The 24834-nt window shown below is 47.8% G+C and overlaps 1 protein-coding gene across 1 annotated transcript in view; it reads left to right on the forward strand.

Moving 5' to 3' along the window:
• Window positions 1-268: 268 nt before the first annotated feature.
• LOC119954550 (somatotropin) overlaps window positions 269-24834 on the forward strand; it is a 90585-nt gene continuing 66019 nt past the window's right edge. Inside the window, exons 1-2 of the mRNA XM_038779879.1 lie at window positions 269-509; window positions 15029-15180. Coding sequence (XP_038635807.1) covers window positions 440-509; window positions 15029-15180 — 222 coding nt within the window. The 5' untranslated portion in view covers window positions 269-439. The remainder of the gene's footprint in view (window positions 510-15028; window positions 15181-24834) is intronic.

Genomic DNA, 24834 nt, shown 5'->3' on the forward strand with positions numbered 1-24834 from the left:
TAGAAATAAAAACCTAAGTAAAAGGAATACAACTTGTGACAATCTATTCCCCAGGGCATGAAATGGAACATTTTTAAACTTTTGAAATTGAACTTTATAAAGTTTGAATCTTGCTTCCAAAAATGTTGAAAAAACACTTTTAAAGCTTCATTGAGAGAAAACACAAAATATGTTTTTTTTAAAAATCTGTATCTGAACCATCCTGTTGTGTAACCAATGTCACTGGGGACTGAGTTCTTCCTGTTTCAGCTAAAATTAATTACAAAGGAAATCGTGCATTAGCATTCAACTGTATTCATTGCGCCTCTTCAATAGGAGCTGAAGCTACAATGGTTGACGTTTCTTGAGTAAGATAACTTAGTTAAAATAACCGGTGCCAAAAGTGTGAACATCTGCAACCAGAAAAAACTCTCATTGCAAATATTGCTCTGATTAAAAGATGGCTCGCTTTGCTGGCAAAACATACCCAGGACCAGGCATTTTGCTTTTTATGCTCAGTATTACAACTGGTAAGTGTTCTTTTTTATGTATTCATACTTGTCGCTTCATGACTTAGTAATTCATTGTTCTGGAAGCACTTCGGGATCTGAGATGTGAGAAGGCAATAGTAGTTCAAGTCTTAATGCAAGCCTTTTTCCAGTCTAACCTGCCTAACCCTTTTATAGAATTACATCAAATGATTCATTTGCACAAACTTTAGTAAAAATCTACAGCTGTCTGAGGAACACTGCCATGGCTGAAGCAATGGTCTTTCAAATTCATGACAGATGATGGTGCTCAATGTCGAGTATTTGGCTCGAGATCGAATCATTCAATTCGGAGCTGTGTGTTTGGTGACTCCCTTGGCCATATACTGCCCCCAAGTAAAAACAGGAAATACACGTTCCTTTATTCTTTATTATTTGGGTATATCCTAACTCTGTTTATGGAGAACAACCTGAGGTCGATTCATTTCTGAATTAATAAATTATTTTCGTTATTTTGTGCAACTCAGCTGCGGTTGTTTGCAAGCAACCCGGGGATGTAAGTTGACACTCAAATGTGTCAGAAATTATTAACACATAGTTAAGCAAACCACATTCCTGCTGTACTCATTTCTGTTGTGTGAGATTATTGATTCATTGCTCATCTTTAATCGGTTGTGTCTTTGAAAAATAATTTAATTTAATGCTTGTTTAATAACAGTCAAGTGAAGTGTTTCAGAATTTTATACTGGGATTTCTTGTGGAGTGTGGAATTCACTTTCGATTGTTTGCTGATTAGAGGAATGTTTCACCCAAGAAAATCCCTGCTCTGTTTGCTGGTTTCCTGATGAGGACAAAAGACTTTTACTTTAATTCTTCTTTCTGTTTCTCCACTCTCACTCTCAGTCTCACCTCTTCCAAATTTCCTTCGATTGGACGGTGGGTAGATCTGGGTTTCAAGTTCTGGGCTCATTCAAGATTCGTGACGGGCAAGAAAGTGATCTTTTTCTAAAACAACAGACATGTTCTTGTCAATTTCCCCTTCACTCCGCAGGACATCAACACAATTCTCCCATTTTGAGACGAGGTGCTGTGCTGTGGGTGGGGACATGGAGTATATGGCATCCAGCGGGCAACGCCAAATCTTCTGGCCCAATCTCACTGGTTGTGCACCTGGGTGTTTTCGGCCATATTTAGCGGCGGGGCAGAGCCAAATGGCACATAGCCCACCGGCGTGTCCGGGTACCATATTGAAAAGTTGCCCAATAAAACAGACGTACGATTGAAGAAAAAAGGTGGACCTCCTAAAAATGAAGATGGATCTCCGGCAGTGCGCTGAGATCAGAAGATGGACCTCCTAAGAAAGAAAAAGGATCTCCAGGAACATTCGGAAGCTGAAAGATGGTCCCCTCCATGGCACCTGATCTGCAGATACACTCCCAACTCAATACCCTGGTATTCCAAGGTCCAGAGTTGTGGGCAGCCTCCATCCTGAATTCCCGACCCCCAGGTCTTGTTCAAGTGAGCCGTGACATCTGCACGCCACATTGTACAAATGTGTTTCAAGTCTGTATGTTTGTCGCCGGCATCATGGAGAATCTAGTGTGGGTGGGGGGAGGGGGGGATTGGACGACCTTCATCAGCATCCTAGTAATGTGATGCACATGAGGTTCACGTCATCTGCCGGTGGGTTTTCACGCCGAGCAGACCCCAGCCGGGCACCGTTCAGTACTGGACCCCACAAGTGGGGAACAGGTGGAACGATATCTGATGGGGAGAGGTATCTGAGGTCCAAGGTGGTCGGCCTGCATGCAAAGAGGCGCCCTGGCACTTCTGGTGCTACCCAGCCACCTTGGCACCGACAGCCTGCTAACTTGGCACCATGGCAGTACCACTTGGGTGCCCAGGTAGCACTACCAGACTGGAAGGGGTATTACCAGGGTGCCAGGCTAGCAGTGCCAAGGTACCATGTTGGCATTGTGCCTATGTCAGGGTCGGGCCCATGGATACCCTATCCTCTGCTCATTGGAGCTCTTCAGTGCAGGAAGTGTGGTCTCTGCGGGGCATTCCCTGCAGGGGCACAAAAACAAGACAGAGTGCCATTAGATAGCGGGGTCGTGCCGGCGCTACATCAAGCCCAGAATGGCACTCTTTTTTTTGGTTAGATCGCACCTGACATTTTTGTCTCCTGCAACAACCAGATTTTCAACTTTACAATATTAGCATGCAGGGAAACAAGTAAAGGGTGGACCATCATTTTTTCACAAATAGGAATTAGGATCAGAATTATAGATAGGGAGAATTCTTTCCCCTTAATAGAGGGTTCAATAACCAGGGGACATAGATTTAAGGTCAGGGGCAGGAGATTTAGAGGGGATTTCAGGAGAAACCTTTTCAACCGGAGGGTGGTGAGAATTTTCCTATTGCATTCCATCAACTTATAAATCAGTTCTCCTCCATGTTGAACACTATTTGGGAGAACCAGTGAGGGTAGCAAGGGCATAGGATCTACTCTGGGTGGAAGAGTTCAATAATCATCATCAAGGGTGGTTTGGTAGCACCACCATTGACTGAACTTCTCAAATCCTGAAGGACACATCTGTCAGACTGTGCCTGTTGCAGGTGGTAAGAGAACCAATATTAGGAGGAAGGAACTTGACCTTGTCATCACTGATGTACCTGCTGTAGATGCATTTGTCCATGACAGTATTGGTAAATGTGCCACACAATCCTTGTGGAGAAGAAGTTCAGTCCTCACACTGGGGGGCACTCTCCATAACACTGCATGGCACTATCACAGTGATAAATTGAATAAATGCAGAACGGTGCATCAATGAGGTGCTGTTGATCATCGGTCATAGCAGAATTGAATGCTATGACAATCTGTAATCTCATTCTGGCATATCCCTCACTCAACCATATCCTATCTAGTCGGGGAACTGACTCTGCTTTAATGCAGGAGAGCATGCCAGGAGTATAGGCATATCTAAAAATTAGATGACACCCCTTTGAAGCTACGACACAGGAAAATGTGCACGCTAAATAGTGAAAACAGCATGTAATACTCAGAGCAAAGCGATCTCACAACCAATGGCCCAGATCAATGCTCAGCAGTCATGGTGCATCCAGTTATGAATGGTGATCCGCCACTAAACAATTCAAGGAAGGAGGTGAATCCATGTACATTCTCATCTATAATGACGCCAATGTCCAGCAATTCAACAGTCTTCAGCCGTGAATGTTAAGTGGATGTTTCTTCTGCAGCACCCAGCATCACACAGACCGGTCTTCAGCCAATTTGATACACTGCGCATGATACCAAGAAGCTGCAGCAAAGGCTGCAGGCCCCAGCTGTGGTGTTCCAGTATGAACCAGCCACATCCTTAGCCATGTTGTCCCAGTGGCTACAACAACAATGGCATCTATACAAAAAATGGAAAATTGTCCAGGTACGTCCTGTCTACAAAAGGAGAAGTCCAAATTCCTGACAATTACCAGCTGATTAGTCTATTCTCGATCACCAGCAAAATGATGGAAGGTGTCGGTAGACTGCGTTACCTACTCAACAATAACCTGCTCAACGAAGCTCAATTTGCGTTCCGCTAGGAACACTCAACCCCAGATCTTATTACAACCATGGTCCAAACATGAACAAAAGAGCTGAATTCCAGAGCTAAGGTGAGAGTGACTGCCCTTGACACTGAGGCAATATGGGGCCAAGTGTGGCATCCAGAAATCCTGGCAAAAGTGAGGATATGGGGAAAACCTTTTGATGGCTGGGGCCATACCTAAAAGAAGGAAAATAGTTGTGGCTGTTTGGGGGAAATCATCTCTGCCCCAGGCCATTGTTGTAGGAGTTTCTCAGGGCATTTTCACAGACCATCTTCCGATGCTTCATCGATGACCTTTCCTTGGTCATAAAATCATAAGTGAGGATGTTTGCTGATGATTGCACTGTGTTCAGTGCCACTCTTCAGAAAGACCTGAACAACAGTCAGGCTTGACGTGAAAAGTGGCCCGTGACATTTGCACCACTCAAGTTCTAGGCAATCATAGAATCCCTACAGCACAGAGGAAGGACATTTGGCCTATCAGATCTGTACCAACCCTCTGAAAGGGTACTCCACCCAGGCCTCCTCTGCTGCCCGATCCCTGTAACCCTGTGCTTTGATCATGGCCAATCCACCTAACCTACACATCTTTGGATTGTGGGAGGAAACCGGAGCACGCGGAGAAAACCCATGCAGAAATGTAGAGAGCGTACAAACTCCACACAGATAGTCACCCGCGTCCCTGGCGCTCTGAGGCAGCAGCGCATGCCAATGTGTCACCCTAAATTAGAATTTTACTTCTCCTTGACCTTCAATGGCATTACCATTGCTGAATCAGCCACCATCTGCATCTGGCGGGGGATACAATTGACCAGAAATGTAACTGAATCAGACACATAAATACCGTGGTTACAAGCTCGAACACATTGGAGTGGAGGCTGGGAATCCTGTGGTGAGTAACTCACCTCCTGGCTCTCCAGAGTCTATCCACCATTAACAAGGCACAAGTCTAGAGTGTAATGGAATACTCTCCATTTGCCTGGATGAGTGCAGCTCCAACAACACTCAAGAAGCTCGACACCAACCAGGACAAAGCAGCTGCTTTACTGGGACCCTTTCACCACTGGCGTGCACTGCAGCAACTTGCCAAGGCTTTTTGACAGCACCTTCCAAACCACCTAGAAGAACAACTTGGTCTAATTTCTTCTTGTTGCAGAAACCTATATCTATCTGTTAACATTCAGCATTATTATTCTGTCAGAATACTGTCATGCACAACCTTTCAAAGAGAGGAAGTTACAATTATAGCAATCAGGATGAGGCTGCACGACAAAAAGGTTGATGCAAATGCTGATTTGCATAGTTGATGTTGCTGGAGACGATAAATTCTTCCCTGCAGCTTTTTGAGCTGTGTTAAAAGAGATACGATTTGTTGCTTTAATTTTACCACAGCTCAGTAAACAGTGATTCTTGTCCATTTGCACAGAAAGAGGAAGCAAATGTTGCAGATATCTGAGTACACCACATGTTTGAAAGGTCTCCTGCAATCAAACTTAGAGTACAAGGTTTTTTTGTCTCTGGGATGTTGTTTGCTCTGCCAACACGATCAGCTGACTGGAAAGGGCCAAAGTGAAGCAGGCAGAGACAAGCTATTTCCTATTGTCATGGAGACACGGTACAGAGAAGAGTGGGACGTAGCATTTATGATTTCTCTTTAAACTCCAAATGAAATCCCGTTCCAGACTTCAATGGGCTTAAAGGATAGCCGGGGTGAGGGAGGATGAGAGCATCGGGCATACTGCAGAAGGGATGTTTTCCTGAGGTTGAAATTAAGGTACCAAACTGAGGCTAATTTGGAGATGGACTTCCTTTCTGACCAGCTGTTTCCTTTCCAATAGAGCGGCTCAGAAAACTATGTTGAAAAAATTGGCACTCAGTTCCTATAAGAGTTACACACTTACGGCCGAACAAGCTTGGGAACAAAAGTAATTCATAGCTTGCATTCTTAACATCTATTTCCTATAATGTAACATCAGCTGTAGTTTCTCCTTTGATCTCCTTGCTCTTGCTCCCAGGTGACGACGCTGTGGCACAATGGTTAGCACTGCTGCCTGACAGTGCCAGGGACCTGTGTTTGATTTTGGCTGCGGGTGACTGCGGAAATCCTACCTCCATTTGCACCCAGCACCATTTTGTGCAAACTAGGCCTGCAGCAATTAACATAATTGCTGGCTTATTAAGAGCATGGTCCAGGAACGTTTCTGATTCTCAGGGTGGTGGCCGAAATTTTGCAGCTGTTGTAATTTATGCACACTGCATGGAGGTGGTAAACCATGGATTGGAGGCCAGAAGAGTTTGAAAGGTAAGTAAAATTATTTTGCTCGATTACGGTTCATTACAAAGTCCTGTAGCATGAGTTGTATCTGTGGTTGTTAGGTAAGTCATGACAGTAATGCGCATAAAAGTTAGTGGGCACAGATGAGCCCAAAATGAGTGGATAACGACAAACTAGTTTTATTGCAAAGTAATACCATTCACTTCAGATCCCAGCTGGGTGTGAGCTGTCCAGTTCCAAGCCTGGCTGATTTTTATATCCATGTCCTTTCCCCTGCCCATGGGCACCCCGCCCCTTAGCGGGGAACTTCTACCTCAATGAGGCTTGTGCGGGTTAAAACCCTAATCCCTCTCCCCCCCACCCCCAAAGTCTGAAAACTCTTCTGACAATGAGGATGTTGACACTCTTCGCTTGTGACTGCGCCTCTTGTACTTGCTGTGCTGAACCAGGCGGTATATACCTGGATGACGAACGGCGCTTTCGTTCTGATCGTTGCGGTGGAGGTACTGACAGAGGCTGCTGAATTGTTTGTCCCCCCGTCGAAACAATCTCTTCTGGCTCTGTATCCTGTCCCCCTTGGGGTAATGGTCTCAAAGTTGGCTGGGCAGTAATTTGCTTTTCCCGAGGAGCCTTATGCACCACCGCCTCCTGGTCTTGATATGATCGACATGTTTTTTCATGACACGATGCTGCTTTGATATCAGCCGTGTTTGGTGAATAACCATTCCTGAGATTCATAGGGCGCCGCCTGCAAAGTTCCGCATACAGATTGCATCACTTGGTACAACTAGTCTGGTTCACTTTCATCTGTCTGGGCAAATGCCCTTGCTGCTCCTGGCTGCGACGTGCTTTCCCACAAGTATCTGGAAAAGCAAGGCGAAGATGGGTCTGGAGCAGCGCTGTTACTTCACAGCTCCAGGGTCCCAGGTTCGATTCCCGGCTTGGGTCACTGTCTGTGTGGAGTCTACACATTCTCCCCGTGTCTGCGTGGGTTTCCTCCAGGTGCTCCGGGAGTTTCCTTCCACAATCCAAAGACATGCAGGTTAGATGGATTGGCCATTCAAGAATGCCCTTGGTGTCCAAAAAGGTTAGGTGGGGTTACTGGTTTATGGGGATGAAGGGGATAAGGTGTCGGTGTGGGGCTTAGGTAGGGGTGCTCTTTCCGGGAGCAGGTGTGGACTCGATGGGCTTAAGGGCCTCCTGCTGCACTGTAACTTCTACGATTCTATGGAGTCGCCAGCCCATTAACAATTCCACCGGTAATACCCCAGTCATGGCATATGGTGTGGTCCTGCAGCAAAATAGGAATCTGATGAGCCACGGATCCCGAAGTTTGCTTTTGCAGCCCCTTCTTTAATGTCTTCACTGCCCTTTCTACCAGTCTGGGGGAGAAAGAGCCATACAGACATGCCGTAGCCCATTTGCCTTAATAAACCCCGCAAATTCCTCGCTGGTGAAGGGTGTCCCATTGACGGTGACCAGCACCTCTGAGATATCGCACCTGCTGAATGAGTCGCAACTTCTCAATGGTCGCTTTCGAGATAGTCAACGACATTCTGTGGACTTGTAGCCATTTTGAGTGGGCGTGTATTATAATCAAGAACATGGAGCCAAGCAAAGGACCGGCAAAGTCAGCATGCAGCTGCACCCAAGGCCGCCAGTCAACTTCCATGGGTGAAGTTGCATGGTGGGCAGAAGTTTCTGTTGCTCCTGACAAACACCGCACTACTGGGCCTTTCTATTTCTGCGTCCAGGCCCTGCCACCAGATATAGCCAAGGGCAAATATCTTCATTTTTGACACCACTGGCTGCTCTTTCTTCAGGTCTCTCAAGATGTCGTCCTAGCCCTTGCTTCAGATCCCCATGGTTACAGCTTCATCAGTCCTGGGAAGAGACGAAGGGTGCATCAGTTTGCTTAATGCAGCCGCGTTGCCAGGTCGATGCTCAAATGAATACTCACATGCCGCAAGCAGAAGGACCATCTCTGTATCCTGGTGGAGGCAGGATTGCTTTGTTTTATGGCAAATACGACAGTCAACCTCTCTTACTCTATCTGCGCATAGCTGCGCTCTGCCACAGCCTATCTCCTGGCGACAAATGCGATCAGCCTCCCTCTGCCATCATTCATGCGATGTGACCAAACGGTGCCAGTGCCACACAATGAGGCATCATATGTGACTCAAAGCGGTTTGGCAGGATCATAATGCATCAACAGGCCTGAAGAGGTCAACTGCATTTTGACTTGACCAAACACTTCTTTCTGTTGTGCTCTCCACACCCACTCATGCTATTTTTTAGTAAGAGGTGTGGGAGGGCTCATATACTCGTGAGGCCTGTGATGAACTTTCCATGGTACTTTACGAAACATGGGAAGGTACATAGTTCAGTTGTGATCCCTGGTGTAGGAGCTTGTTGGATAGCTCGACCTCAGTGACTGGGTGTAGCCATCCTGGTCTACACGGTAACCTCGATAAACTATCTCCTTCACGTGGAACTGACACTTTTCTCTTTTTAGGCGAACACCCATCTCCAAGAAGTGGTGGAAAGCCTCGAATAAATTACTGAAGTGTTCTTGTTCTGACATCCCAGTGACCAAAAAGTAATCTAGACAAACTGCCACACATGGTAACCCACTCAATATATTCTCCATGACTCTCTGGAACACTGCACAAGCCACCGATACTCCAAATGGCAGCCTGGAATATTCATAAAGGTCCCTGTGGGTGTTTATAGTGACATATTGCCTTGATTCAAGGTCCAGTCAAGGTGTAGGTATGTGTGGTTCGTGTCGAGCTTCGTGAACGAATGACCTCCAGCCAACTTTGCATATAATCTCTGATTATATCTAGGTCCAATCTGGAAAGCCTACTTACTGTCAGCCACAGACTGTTTTGTCTGCTTTGAGCACAGGGACTACCAGTGCCGCCCAGTCAGCTAACCGGACCATTTTGATCATTCAGTTTAGCCAGCTTAATTCAACCTCGGCTTTTGGCAATAGCACATTAGGAACCAGGCGGGCCCCAAAATATTTTGGCTGTGCATCTGAATCCACCTTTATCTTTGCCATGGTTTTTCCAAATCCTGGCTGGAAAACCTCAGGGTACCTTCGCAACACCTCATAGTGACCGCCAGTCCCCATCTGAAAAGTTTGCTGCCAGCTCAGGTGGAGGCGTTGCAACTAGTCGCGGGCTAGTAGGCTGGAGCCGAGTCCCTTTATTCCAATCAGTGGAGTCTTACCAACTGCTGCCCGTAAATCACCGGGGTTATTGTGATCCCTGCGATGGCGAGTGGTTCACTCATATATGTTGCTAACCTCACCTCTTTGACCTGCAGATTCAGTTGTGTATCCCTGTCTTTATTTTTCCAAATGTCTGCCTTCCAATGACTGATACTGTGGCTCCGTCAACTCCATCTCCAACGGATCACTGTTAACTTGTACGAAGGTCCTAATGGGGGCTACGCTGGGTGCTGCAATGAAATTTAACTGCATGCATTGCTCATCTTGTTGGTCTACGTGAAAGGTGCAGGCTCTCTGTTGGTGCCTGCCTCTGTAGGGGCACCGGGGTTGTTAGCTATTTTGGGATTTGCCTTCCCTATGTCCACAAGTCTCACATTGCCTGGGCTCCCGCTCTTTCTGACTCAGGGAGGGGGGGGGATGCGGCAAGGGTGGGGGAGGTGTCCCATCTGCTTGTCCTGGTTCTAGACCGACTGAACTGACCTCTACAGTATTCGGTCCAGGGTGGGTTTCACATTCCGGGACGGTACTGCTCGCCGGGAGGAGGCACTTTCTTGCCTTGGAGCTCCTGCACTCCCCTTTCTGCACTTTCTCTGGAAAGTGAAATCCGCACAACCTGTTGAAAGTCTAAAGATGGCGCAGCCAGTTATTTTCTTTGGGTTGCCATCTTATTTACACGACAGACCAGTCAGTCCTGTAGCACATCAGAGATCAAATTGCAATACTCACAAAACCCGGCTAGTTTTCTCAACCATGTTCGGAATTCATTTACAGACTCTCTTGAGGTACTCTCTACCGTGTTAAAATGGTATCTCTGCACTCTGGCCTTGGTGCTCAGGGCTGCAGGATACGTCAGGCTCTTTATCAGTCCATAGGTGCAGGTTCTGCAGGCAGTTGAAAGTATCACTGTCTGTCAGTCTTCACCAGTGATAGTATTTGCCCGGAAAAAGTAACACATATGTTCAGCATATTGCATCCAATCCTTCACGCTCGCATCGAATAGTCTTCCAAATAGTGGCATTGTGAAAAAGAATAATTTCAATCTTTGCCTAGTGGTATAGAGGAGATGGTTGTTAGTCCGAAGGTTAGCAGCACGACTATAGCTCCACTTTTCTCCTCATCTCCAGTTTAATGGTCACAGATGAGTCCAAAACGAGTGGATAAAGAGAAACTAGTTTTATTTCAAATGAATAGTACATTCCATATACTTCAGATCCCAGCCGGGTCTGAGCTGTCAGTTCCAAGCCTGGCTGACTTCTATATTCAAGTCCATTATCCTGGATTCCCCACCCCTCGACGAGGCTCAATGAGGCTCATGGGGAGAATAATTTCTCCAGCCCCCATAGGTCTTGTGTGGGTTATATCAACTACATTAACAATGTGTTTGCCAGATTGTTACTTCTGTCAACTGGCAAGCTGTCAAGTAAAAGATCAACATTGTATCTGTGAAAAAGTTTATCTAATGGGAAAAAAAGGTAGATGTTTCAGACTATTGAAATGGTAGCTTATTATAACAATGTGTATTGACGGCTATGGTGACAGCAGCATTGCCAATGGCTCCGAGTAGGTATTCCAGGAGCCCGGTGGTGCAGTCCACAGTGAAGATGTAGGGCTGCATTCTCCGCACTCCGACGCCAAAATAACGGCCAGCACTGGGGCAGAGAATCCATTTTGGCGCATGAAATCGGGACTGGCGCCGGTTCCCAGATTCTCCGGGCCCCGAAAACATACATTTTCCCATCTGCTAAGATAACAATTCTGACGTGTGCTTGTTTACTTGGGTTGTTCTATTGGCTACACTCCAACCAAATAATTGACTCTGTTTACACAGCTGGTTTGAACAGTCAATTTGTTTACTTGGTGAGTTCATGGGCTATGCAATGGCTTCCATCTGTTACAGTTGGCTTGTGAATTCTGTCCATAAAGTGGACAATGGGTGAGAGTGGTGAGGGGACGAGGGGGTGAGAGTAGTGAGATGAGCGGGGATGAGGCAGGTGAGGGTGAGGGGTTGAGGTTCAGATGAGAGGAGAAGTTGGGGGGGGTCAAATTGATCAGAATATTTTACCTATAGACTATGAGGCCTTGCAAATGAAGGTCAGTCTTCACCACCCATTCCATTGGAGGAAGTATTTTTGGGAATGGAGGGGAGACTTATAACCTACCCACTCTGGCATCAGCCTGTTTCCATCACCATCTCTGGCAGGCACGTCTGGAGGCCAATTAAGCCTATGGCTGCTGGAAAATCCCTTTCTCGGCACCCTGGACCAGAGGCAAGATCATGATGGTTGGGTTATTCCCGCCTCCAAATCCCATCTCCAAAATCTGGTCCCAGGAGTATGTATTCAAATTTGGAGGAAAAGTAAGGTGGTTGCTCACTTCCTGAGGGACAATGTCGGAGTAACCTTTGTGAGGAGATTTTAGATGTGTAAAAATCCTCAAAGTTGGGGAAAGTTTTGAAATCCTCGACACATTTTATCCAAATAATCTGCCTTTTAAAAAGTACAATTTGATGCTTATTGTTTAGAGAGTGGTTATGAGTGCACAGTAATCACTCATCGACAGGGTTTGACATCCCGTCCGCAACATGTTCTGCAGTGGTGAAGACAGACTGCCATGGGGGGAGGGCGGGGGGGGGGGGGGGGGGGGGGGGTGAGAGGAGGGGGGAGTGATCTTCCCATCCCACCACCGTCAACAGGTTTTCCCATTGTTCGCACCCTCCATTACCGGGGAGCCCATGGTAGCGGGTCCCTGTCGGTGGGATCGGGGGTTCTTGTGGTGGGAATGGCAGGAAGATTTCAGCCATTCTTTTTGAAATTGTGAATTTTCATTGGAAAAAGTCACTCCAGCTTTTTTTTTTACAAATCTCAATCCATGAACACATATATTGTGAAGAGACAAGCGTCTTGGAAGGTCAAAGCTTATTTAAGTTTGAGTCCCCACACCAAATTTATTGTCCCAGTATTGAATGATTCACCAACAACACATGCCTGTTCGTTTGTTACTCATGTTCTGTTGTTTATCACATTTCCCTTCTCAAATTCAGGTTCACTTCTCTGAGCAAAGACAGGACTGACATACAGCACTGCAATTGCCACCATAGATAGGGCATGGAGGCAGGTCCTCCCAAGCCACCCCAGCCAGAACAGGGATCAGATTCCATGCAGTTGGCGTTAATCTGACCCACACCAGCTGCCCAGCTAATTACCCACTACCCTCCTTTTTGAAAGGAGTCCATAGAATCCCAACAGTGCAGAAGGAGTCCGTTCGGACCATCAAGTCTGCATCGACCCTCCGAAAGAGCACTCAACCTAGGCCCACTCCTCCCCATATCCCCAAAGATCCACGCATTAATCAGGCCAATATACCTAACCCGCACATCTGTGGGAGGAAACTGGAGCACCTGGAGGAAACCCACACAGACACAGGGAGAAAGTGCAAACTCCACACAGTCACCCAAGGCCAAAGTGAACTCCGGTCCCTGGCCCTGTCAGACAGCAGTGCCACAATGCCGCCCAAGTGGCTGTGACAACCTACACCTTTACATGCTTGTTGCAGCTTGGAGCTATGGATAGTGACTCCAATTTCTTTCTATATCCTGGCTGACCAGAAATCTCTCCCACTCTAACTGCCTGCCCTTGCCTTGGTTGCTAAGGTTTATAAGTTGCTACTCAATGTGTTTGGTCGCAGCTTCTGACTCAGAGACAGGATCACTACCCAGTGCGCCACAAGACCTCCTTTTCAACTTACTGCAGACCAAATTTACCTTACGATGGTACCAGCTTAAAAAGTAAACTTTTGTGCCTTGAGTAAATATAGGGACACTTGACAACCTTGGATAGAAGAAAGGATATGCTGAATTAAATGGAGACTTTGGTAGAAATGTCCCATGGCCTGTTGAACCCCAATGCCAAGATCGAATGAATGTCCGAAGCTCTTAGGAGCAGCACTACAATCCTCCAGAAGATGCATTCATAATTGCCGCCTCCAGATTTGTTGTCCTATTAAGGATAGCAGATGGGTTCTCAATGCTACCAGCCCAATCAGAAGGCATTGCTGAGGCAGGTGTGAGACAGTATGGGTGCCTTAACGCCCTGACCTGCAGATCAATATTTAAATAACGTGCATAGGTAACGCACCACTAGGTGAATCAGGGTGGAGGAAAAATCCCTCCACTGGGTCAATCTCAGTGTGATTGCAACCTTTTAGAAACACTGCCCCCTCTGTGTGGCTTGCAGCTTCTGGCTCCACCCAGATTGATCACCCCACCATACCCCCCTCCCACGTTGCAGGTAACTTCCCACCCCTGACCCCCATGTGATCCACCACCGGCTCATGACTCCCCCCACCCTCCCATGCCCTGCACCCATCCTACAAGCCCTAATCCAACCCCCATCTCCTGATCTGACCCCAACTCCACAAACCAGATCTGAACACCCCAATACAACCTCACAACAACTACCATGATCACCCCACCTCTCTATGATCGACACCCATGCACTCCAATATCTGACTGTCCTTCCTCTGGTGTACAACCCCATTCACTCCCCTCCCTTGTCGTATCCAGTCACCACTTCTCCATGCCTGACCCCTCCACTACTCTTCCATGTCCAACTCTTCCACCACTCCCTATCTGACCCCCACATCTCTCTGATGTATGACACCCCAACACCTGTCCTCACTGCACCAGGTTCGATTCCAGCATTGGGTGACTGTGCAGAGTTTGTACCTTCTCCCCGTGTCTATGTGGGTTTCCTCCGGGTGCTCCAGTTTCCTCCCATGGTTTAAAGATGTGCAGGTTAGGTGGCTTGACCATGTGAAATTAAATTACCCTTAGTGTCCAAAGATGTGCAGGTTAGGTGGGGTTATGGGGATAGGGTGGGGATGTGGGCCAAGGTAGCGTGCTCATTCAGAGGGTCGGTGCAGACTCACTGGGTTGAACGGCCTCTTTCTGCATTATAGGGATTCTATGCATTTTTTGAATTCCATGGACTTCCGACCCCCAACTCCACCAACCCCCTGATATCCGACTGTACCCACCCCCTTCCAATGTCTGACACCCTCACAACCCCCTGATGTCCGACAGCTCCATAAAGTCTGACCCCAATCCCCCGCACCGCCCCAATGTCTGTGCCCCACTTCAGTCCGACTGCTGGACTGTGACGCTGGGCTTTAGGGACAACTGCTCTGCCTGGATCTCACCTGGTCTGAGTCAGAAGGCCTGGTGAGACAAGCATGGAAGAAGTTTGGCATAGATAAATCTGACGCTGATTGCCACACCAATCAGTTATGGCCCCGTGAGTTCGACAAGGATCGGCAAGGTGCTTGGGACCTGTTGATGTCTTTGCAGTTGTCTCCCTGCTTACCATTTCTTTTGGAATAAAATGGAAGAAAATGGGGTGTTGAAAAGTAAGTAATTATTATAGTTTGTCTGTTCTAATTACAGGTGCACTATGTCAGTCCATAATTTCCTACTCTACACCTTATCTAGCTGTGAGGCAAGGGAAGAAAGTAGAACTGAGATGTTTCTTTGAAAAGAAGCTTCGCCTCAATGTCACGTGGTATAAAGATGAAGAACAACCCATTAAAGCAAAAGAGGTAAAAGGAATAACAACCGGGAACGGGGACAACCATTCCTGGATTTCAATTGAAAAGGCAACAAAATTTCATTCTGGGGGTTACTACTGCAGCTTTCCTAGCTTGGATACAGCAAGTCCCCAGTGTGGGACAGAAGTCAACGTGATACACAGTAAGTAAAGCAACAATTGTCGCGCTCTGTAGAAATGTCTAAATGCAATTTACTATACTGTACATTCTGTGTTCAACTTCATGTGATAATTACCTGATTGCATTTTAAAGAGTTCTGCATTTTTGAATTCACTAGCCTTTATTTTGTTTTCACAAATTGGATTACAGGTACAAAATCCCTTATCCAGTGTCCCAATATCAAAATGGTCCAAAATCCATCTACATTCAAGGCTGATATCCTGAGTGGCAATTTGAATAAAATCCTTTCATTCTTTATTTTTCAGTCTTTATTTTGTGTAGTATAAGATCATGCGAGTCCTCGGACTCAGAAATCCATAAAATTCCCAAATCCGGTACACATGAGATCCCTAGCTTCCTGAATGCAGGATCCGGTACCTGCACTTTGGCAGCATACTTCCTGTATAACTTGCTACGGAATGTGGATGCTGATTCCCGATTACCCCTCAGTCAAACTAATACAGATGGGAGGTTTTCTGGCGCAGTGGGTAGCATCCCTGCATCTCAGCCAGAAGCTCCAGGTTCAAGTCCCAACCCAGGACCTGACGGCCAATGAAGGTACATTCATAACGCGGCCAAACAGGTTGAGTGTCAACCTGCAAACTACTTTCAAACACGTCAATGGCTGGCAGTAAGAGTGGGAGAGACTCCTGGTCAGTCATGCTTGATGTGGAGTGACGCACCACAAATTATATACACTTGGTGACAGACTGGCTAACTGTTCCGGGAATAAGTGGCTATGGAAGCTGACATAAGTCTGCCTGTGTGCACCATTAGGTGTGGGAAGGAAAAGAAGACGGTGAAGCTAATATAGATACTGGAGCTTCTGCCTCACCTGTTTAACCACTCCACATTTACATTTACCACATCCTATACGAGAGTCACACATAAAGTAGGCAAGTTAAATTAAAAAATAACAGGGGTTACTGTTAACAAAAGTAATCCAGGAAGTGTTCATTATGGTGAAAGGTCCAATTACAAATTTGAAAGAAAATTGCAAATGAGAAACTCAGGAGAAACCAGACATCAAGTAGAAATATTTCATCCAGATTAAAGGGGTTAAAGGACAAGTCAGCATGTGGGCTATTGAAGCAGCCAATATAACTAAGTTGATGGGCTAATGAAATGTATATTAGGGGAAAGAAAAGGAGCTGCCGAACATCATGAGAAGATTGGTAAATTGGGTCAACCTCTAATAAAAGTGTTGGGTTTGTTATGATGATCTCTTTCAATTTCTAAAGGCTAGAATTTTGCACTCACGCTGGAGGGTTCAGAGGCCAAGTGTGTGTGTGTGTGTGTGTGTATGTGTGTGTGGGGGGGAAGCATAAAGTAGCAGAGATGGGATTCCCTCCGGGATCCCATTGCCCTGACCTAGACATGATCTTACGGTGGTATGGGCAAGCCATTGAGGGAATGTCCCTATTAAGGCTCTTTGTGGCCACTTCAGGGTCTTTTCCTGTCCAGCTGAAATTGTTTGTCTGGCATCGCCTGATGTCTGAGTGTGGGAGGCTGAAAATGCTTTCACCTTCAGCCTCAGGCAGGAAGAGGTGCTGAATGCACCTTCAGATTGGGGGAGCCCTCCCACAGGGAACCTGGAGCATCAGCCCTCACTCCCACCCATGCCCCCCCCCCCCGACCCCTACACATCCCCACCCCATCCCACCCAATCCACCCCCACCCCCTTGCAGGACCTCTGGATTTGGTTGAAATGTGGTCCCAGGACTTAGGGGGCAGTAACCTGCTCACAGACATTGAGTTTGGGTTTCGCCAGGATCACTCAGCTCCTGACCTCACTACAGCATTGGTTCAAACATGAACAAAAGAGCTGAATGCCAGAGACGAGGTGAGAGTGACTGCCCTTGACATCAAGGCACCATTTGAGCGAGTATGGCATCAAGGAGCCAATGGGAATCAGGGGGGAAACCCTCCACTGGGTGGAGTCATACCTGGCACAAAGGAAGATGGTGGTGGTGGTTGGAGGTCAATCATCTCAGCTTCAGGACATCACTGCAGGAGTTCCTCAGGGTAGTGTCCTCGGCCCAACCACCTTCAACTGCTTCATCAATGATGTCCATTCCACAATAAGCTCAGAAGTGGGGATGTTTGCGGATGACTGCACAATGTTCAGCACATTCGCGACTCCTCAGATAATGAAATAATCCATGTCCAAATGCAGCAAAACCTGGAAAATATCCAGGTTACATTCACGCCTCACAAGTGCTAAGTGTGGGCTGAACCGGTGAGAAACTCCCTAGGGCCCAAAAATGTTACTAAATGTCATTAAATAGCAGTGTGGAACTTGCCGGTAAAGTTGGCAGGAAACACCCTGAAAAAGCCACCGCAAATTAACTTTTACATTTTTGGGGAGAATCTGGCCCTTTCAATTTTTTTTTAGCACTGTGGAGCTGAACTCAGAGACCAGGACACCATTTTGAAAGGGTGCTCCAATCTCTAAGGGAGCTTGTGGGTCCCCACACACCCCATCTATGAGCAATGTCACCCCCATACACAAGGACACTACCCCACACCACCCAAGTGAGGACAACCCGCTATGGGATCCCCTTCGTCAGGCCCCCCAAGCTCCCTTACAGCACCTCCAGTGCAGGGGCTGGTTTAGCACACTGGGCTAAATCACTGGTTTTTAAAGCAGGCCAGCAGCACGGTTCGATTCCCGTACCAGCCTCCCGGACAGGCGCCGGAATGTGGCGACTAGGGGCTTTTCACAGTAACTTCATTGAAGCCTACTTGTGACAATAAGCGATTTTCATTTCATTTTCATTTCATTTCATTTCCTTCTAGGACCTCCACCCATCAACCACCCAACCTCCCAGAGGCCCCAATTACTTGCCCTGCACTCCCCCACCCTTCAAAATCCCTTGACCCCCATTTCATGGGAAACTCCCTCCTTGCCCCTGCCCTTTGGCAGTGCCACCCTGGCACTTGGGCACTCTTGCACTGTCACCCTGGCACCAGGCAGTGCTCCTGCTGGCTTGGCAATGCAATCCGGGCACCTTGGCAGTGCCAGGGTGGCAGTGTCAATGTGCCAGCTGAGCAATGCCAAGGTGCCCATGTTCCAGGGGAAGGGCCAGTGAGCCACCTGGCACTTACCCTGATCATCTTGGAGTCTCCGGTGGCTGGGGTGAGCTCCCTGGATGCCGTTCTGCCTGGTCCACGTTTGTGTGAACCAGCACTGATCAGCACCTGGCTGTAGCCTCTCTGGGGAGGCTGGAGAATCGAGGGAGGTCTGTGAATTCCGCCCAGGTAGGTCGTAAGTAGGTTGACGACCTACGTCCATGACCATCATTCAGTCCCCCCCATTTGGGGCGGGGTTCCGACTCTGATGTCTCGTGGGACTCCGGTGAATCTCGTCAGGCGCGGAGCCCGTCGAGAGGCTCGCTTGAGGTCTCTCCCGGCAGGTGTGTTGCACTCAATGAAGAGCCCAACACGGCCGGAGATTCGCGCCCTACATTCCCAACAGTGGAGACCCGTTCATGGTCTCCGCTGGTGCTCGGAGTAGCCCCGAGGTGTGATTCGCTCTCCTTTTGTATACAAATTTATGCATGGAGGAGAACTCGCGGGAATCTGTTGGATTCACGATATAGGGCTGCCATTCTGAGCCGGCAGCCTGATACTGGTTGGCTCCCCTCCCCCCACAACCTAAATCCTGCCTCCTCCTCCACTAATAAGTAGGAGCATGCTCCCACCCCTCACCATCATGGGAATAATGGAGCACACCCTCCCCCCCTCCCCCCCCCCCCCACAGCACGCATGCATGAGGGTAACCTGAACCTCCACCAGTGACCACCCCCATCAGACCACACCATCAGACCCCTCTTCAGAGACCCCACCAGAACTCCCCCTTAAATTCCCCATCAGCCCACCCACGGCCCCCCACATCAGATCCTCACATAAGTTTCCCCCATCAGACCTCCCAATCAAACCCCCCCCAACAGAGATCCCCATCAGAGACCCCTGCCTGAAAGCTGAAGAGCAATCCAGTGTGGAAAATCATTTCATTTTCACTTACCCTTTCCTAGCATCTGCTGCCTCAGATAAAAATATTTGAAGCAGAGAGCCGGGTGCATGACAACGGCACCATTAGCTAAGGTATCCAAGGCATCGCGCAGTCAGTAAGGCCCTTGGCTGAAGGTCTCGGCAGAATGTCCGACTTACTGGGAGATGTAACCCAGTGCCAGGCCGACCTTGATGACATTCTGCGGGACATGTCCTGCTCTCAAATGGGCATGGTCGAGGCACTGTGGAGCTTGTCCCAATCGCAGGTGGGCATTGCTGAGGACCTGCAGAGTATGGCTCAGACACTGAGGAGCATCGGCGAGGGCGTCGACAAAATAGTGCGGACTATGGGGAACCGCCAGGGCTGGCAATGCCAGATGATACAGGAGCAGCCGGGGGTTGAAGCAGCTGCCTCTCCATTCCAAGGTGAACACCAGAGCCTTATGGGCATCGACCAGGAGGAGGGGGTGCTGAGTGCCAACACAGACCCGTCCCATGAGTGGCGACGTTGGACAACAGCTCCTCTGAGCTCCACCCCTCTGATGAGGCCGCGTCTCGGAGCCAGCACACGGGACGGGGCGGCATGGCAGTGCATGTGTCACCGACAAGTGAGCCGGGGCCCTCCGGCCCCAGAGCCCCCAGAGAATGCCCATGAGGGGCATCAAAGGCCACGGGATGAGGTAGGCAGTTGGCTGCCTCTACCTCATATGTGCATCATAGAACATAGAACGATACAGCGCAGTACAGGCCCTTCGGCCCTCGATGTTGCACCGACATGGAAAAAAATCTAAAGGCCATCTAACCTACACTATGCCCTTATCATCCATATGCTTATCCAATAAATTTTTAAATGCCCTCAATGTTGGCATGTTCACTACTGTTGCAGGTAGGACATTCCACGGCCTCACCACTCTTTGCGTAAAAAACCCACCTCTGACCTCTGTCCTATATCTATTACCCCTCAATTTAAGGCTATGTCCCCTCGTGCTAGCCACCTCCATCCGCGGGAGAAGGCTCTCGCTGTCCACCCTATCTAACCCTCTGATCATTTTGTATGCCTCTATTAAGTCACCTCTTAACCTTCTTCTCTCTAACGAAAACAACCTCAAGTCCATCAGCCTTTCCTCATAAGATTTTCCCTCCATACCAGGCAACATCCTGGTAAATCTCCTCTGCACCCGTTCCAAAGCTTCCACGTCCTTCCTATAATGAGGCGACCAGAACTGTACGCAATACTCCAAATGCGGCCGTACTAGAGTTTTGTACAACTGCAACATGACCTCATGGCTCCGGAACTCAATCCCTCTACCAATAAAGGCCAACACACCATAGGCCTTCTTCACAACCCTATCAACCTGGGTGGCAACTTTCAGGGATCTATGTACATGGACACCGAGATCCCTCTGCTCATCCACACTACCAAGAATTTTACCATTAGCCAAATATTCCGCATTTCTGTTATTCTTTCCAAAGTGAATCACCTCACACTTCTCCACATTAAACTCCATTTGCCACCTCTCAGCCCAGCTCTGCAGCTTATCTATGTCCCTCTGTAACCTGCAACATCCTTCCGCACTGTCTACAACTCCACCGACTTTAGTGTCGTCTGCAAATTTACTCACCCATCCTTCTGCGCCCTCCTCTAGGTCATTTATAAAAATGACAAACAGCAACGGCCCCAGAACAGATCCTTGTGGTACACCACTCGTAACTGAACTCCATTCTGAACATTTCCCATCAACTACCACTCTCTGTCTTCTTTCAACTAGCCAATTTCTGATCCACATCTCTAAATCACCCTCAATCCCCAGCCTCCGTATTTTCTGCAATAGACGACCGTGGGGAACCTTATCAAACGCTTTACTGAAATCCATATACACCACATCAACTGCTCTACCCTCGTCTACCTGTTCAGTCACCTTCTCAAAGAACTCGATAAGGTTTGTGAGGCATGACCTACCCTTCACAAAACCATGCTGACTGTCCCTAATCATATTATTCCTATCTAGATGATTATAAATCGTATCTTTTATAATCCTCTCCAAGACTTTACCCACCACAGACGTTAGGCTCACCGGCCTATAGTTACCGGCTATAGTTAGCATCCTTGGGAAACACCTAGACCTGGGTTGTGTGAAGTGCTCATTTAAACACGATTGCCAATTCTCTATTAGCAATAGCCTTCAGCCGCGCAGCCAGAGGCCTCCGCAGTCAGTGGGGTTTATGGATGGTCATTGGGGCAGGGACAAGGGTAGCCCCCAGAACGGGATCCAGGGGTTGGCATGGTGGTGCCACGAGCAGTTGCTCCCCAATTGCACCAGTGCCTTCCCCCCCCCCCCCCCCCACCCTACCATGACAGTGCACCCCTGTGGAGGTCCCCAGCCGACGGTCCCTCACTCCCCCACCGAGCACTGGGGTGGCAAGCCTTTGAGCAAAGACGGCTATTCACCTCCTTGGCTCCCCACAGAAGGCCTTCTGCCAGGTTCACGTTTTTCAAAAGGAGCACTGATCAGCACCAGCGTGAGCACTTGCTGGGGAGGCCGCTGAATGACAGGAGGCCATTGAATATGGGGTGACTCCTGTTAATTGTATGGAAATTGGAATTAAGTTGTGATAATTGGCACCAATGAATGGCACCAAGCGCCCCCAGGTGCTGCCTGACAGGCACCCAGTGCCGAAGGCAGCATCCATGTTGAAGGCTGCCTCTGCTTTGCTGAGAAAGCAGACAAGAGGGCTGGCGGCATCTACAGCTATGCAAGAACTCATACAGGTTAGATTACATAGCAGCACTGGAACTAGCACTCGGAAATCCAGGAGAAGTCAGTTATAAATCAATAAAAAGAAAGTATCTGGTGACCCCGATGCACACACTGTAGCTGTACATCAAGATGTTTCAGACAGTTCACGCTTGCCGAATTGATCTTTCAAAATTCCAATGGCGACTTGACAGGCCCCTTAATGAGTTTCTTATGAGCACATGGGTTGTTAATTGGTAGCAGCTGTGTTTCTTGCTCCATCTGCAGTGCTGCTCCTATGAAAATGCAGATCTGTCCCGGAGATATCAGGATTCCACAACAACCTACAAGAATGCAGTTTTTAAGTCGCGCATGCACCAGACCCTGACCCTCTCACCCTGTGAAAATCTGGCCCCTGCTTTCCATATTGTACAAGTATTTATAAAGGTCCTGCAGAAGGTGCAAAAACACATATGTAAGGGTGACACCGGAACTGGGAGGTTACACGTACAAGGAAATGTTGATCAGGATGTGGCTATTTTTTCCAGAAGTGGGAAAACTGAAGGGTGACCTGATAGAGGTGTGCAAAGTTATGGGAGCGTTTGACAGGTTTATATTTGGAAGGAGACCAAAAATAGGATCCATAAATATAAGATAACAATCCAAACGGGAAATCAGCGAAAACGTCTTTATCCAGAGAGTGATAATATGAAATTCATTACCATAAATGGTTGTTGAAGTGCATTTCATAGATGCACTTAAGGGAAAGGTTAAATTGGCCTCCAGGGTAGAAAGGAACAAAAAGATATGTTGACAGGTTGAGATGAAGAGGGAGCAGGGGCAGCTTTTTGGAGCATAAATACTAGCATGGACCAGTTGATCCTTGTGGCAATTGTCCCTTTAAAGGCAACACTGCAGAGTAAGGGTCACCTGGCCTGGGTGACCAGTCAGGACTCAGAGTGGGGAATCGCCCCAGAGTGAGAACGGCTCCTAAGCAGAGACATTGGGTGGAATTTTCCCAAAATTTGTCAAGAGTGGAAGGCTCTGACTGAAAACTGGTGTGTACCTCTACAGAAACGCAACATGTAGAAAATCTCTGGGCGTGGTTTACACCATCAATTTGGTGCGACCGGACCTGATAGAGCTGGTCAAATGTTAAGGCGCCATCTTTATGGAACACCCCGATCTGTGTTTAAAATAAGTTCACCCAACCCACCCATGGACAAGGAGGACCACCCCACAAGCTTTGGGATGATCCCCCCCCCCCCCCACCATGGAAGTATTGGGAGGCAATTTCCACTCCCCCCTGCACTATCATTGGGGCTCTCCCCCCTCCCCCATCTCACAGAAAGGAACACTCACCCCCTCCCTCCCCTCCCCAATGGTGGTGGGCTACCATCCTGGCAGTGCTCACTTGGCACTCCCCACTTCAGTGTCCACTTGGTACTGCCAATGAGCTAGGAGGAAATGCTCAGTCTTTGGCCTCAACCCCCTCTTCCACCCCCTGGGCCTTCAGGCATCTCCGCATTACCGGATAGGTCATTGCGGCTGGTTTTTGCTTGTGAAATCAAGTTGTGATTCACCCAGCGTGATGTCACGATGTAAAAACTTTTAAGTAGATTTAAATTTATTCAAATTAATAGAAATCAGATCCACAACCTTTTTGGGCGTGAACCTAATCAATCACTGGCAGGGGGTGAGGAAGGTGTCAAACCAAGGTATCGACAGCACAAATCCCGTTTTGGCCCTCTCATGCGATTTAGCAGTCATAATGGGATTTACGCCCGCTGCAAATGGGGCCGTTAGATCTCGCCAATTTTCTGAAATAGCTACAGTCATGAGGCTGCTGTACAATCCTTATTAATAAATACCTTTTGCATTCACTATTGAAGTCTGTGAAAGTGCATCTTTACAAGCCTATTATTGTGTTTTAAATCTCTGGGCGGGATTCTCCGGTTGCATGTTTACCGGCCGTTTGTAAGTGGCGGGATTCTGTACTCCATCTGCTTGTCAATGGTATTTGTCCTTGAAGCCACCCCCCCGCCTCTGGCAACCCTGTGGGCGGGGTGCACAGATGGCAGGAAAAGCCAAAGTATTCCACGATATGTCATTTTGTCTTCCTTCTCCTTTGCCAGCATCACCTCCACTGTCAATTCAAATACGTGCGGGCAGAGCGCAGGTTCCTGGCCCCTTTATTTCCCGAGTTGCCACATAAGACTAAAAGTAGTCCATGGGGTAGTAGCAAGAAGTCCACTAGGATTTGACTGCATCATCCATTAACAGACTTCAGGAAAAAGTAAACTTGCTGGGAAGACATTTCTAGTGGCACAGAAATCTAGAATAGTTTTGACTCCAGACTTCTTCAAAGGACAATACAGCATAAGAACAGGCCCTTCGGCCCTCCAAGAAATCCAATAACTGAAGGCCTGGCAAGATTAGAATAAAGTGAACTGGTGGGGGCAACAAGGCAATGATCGCATCTGAACTGCAGAGACCATTATAAAGAAAAGCACCTAGTAATGATGAATATGGAACATTTGGTGAGTGAGATAATGGTGGAAAGACAACTAACAACAACAAGCACAGCAGGTAGTGAAGCTTCATGTTACAGTGTAGGATTTTCCACATGTAGGTAGAAATTCAAGAATCAGACTGAGAAAATATAAGCATGACCCGTGGGAAAATTATCAAGCTTAAAAATGAAAAGGTACCTCATATATTACAGATAACTTTATTA

Source organism: Scyliorhinus canicula, chromosome 19 (genome assembly GCF_902713615.1).
Source record: "Scyliorhinus canicula chromosome 19, sScyCan1.1, whole genome shotgun sequence".
Taxonomy (NCBI): Eukaryota; Metazoa; Chordata; class Chondrichthyes; order Carcharhiniformes; family Scyliorhinidae; genus Scyliorhinus; species Scyliorhinus canicula.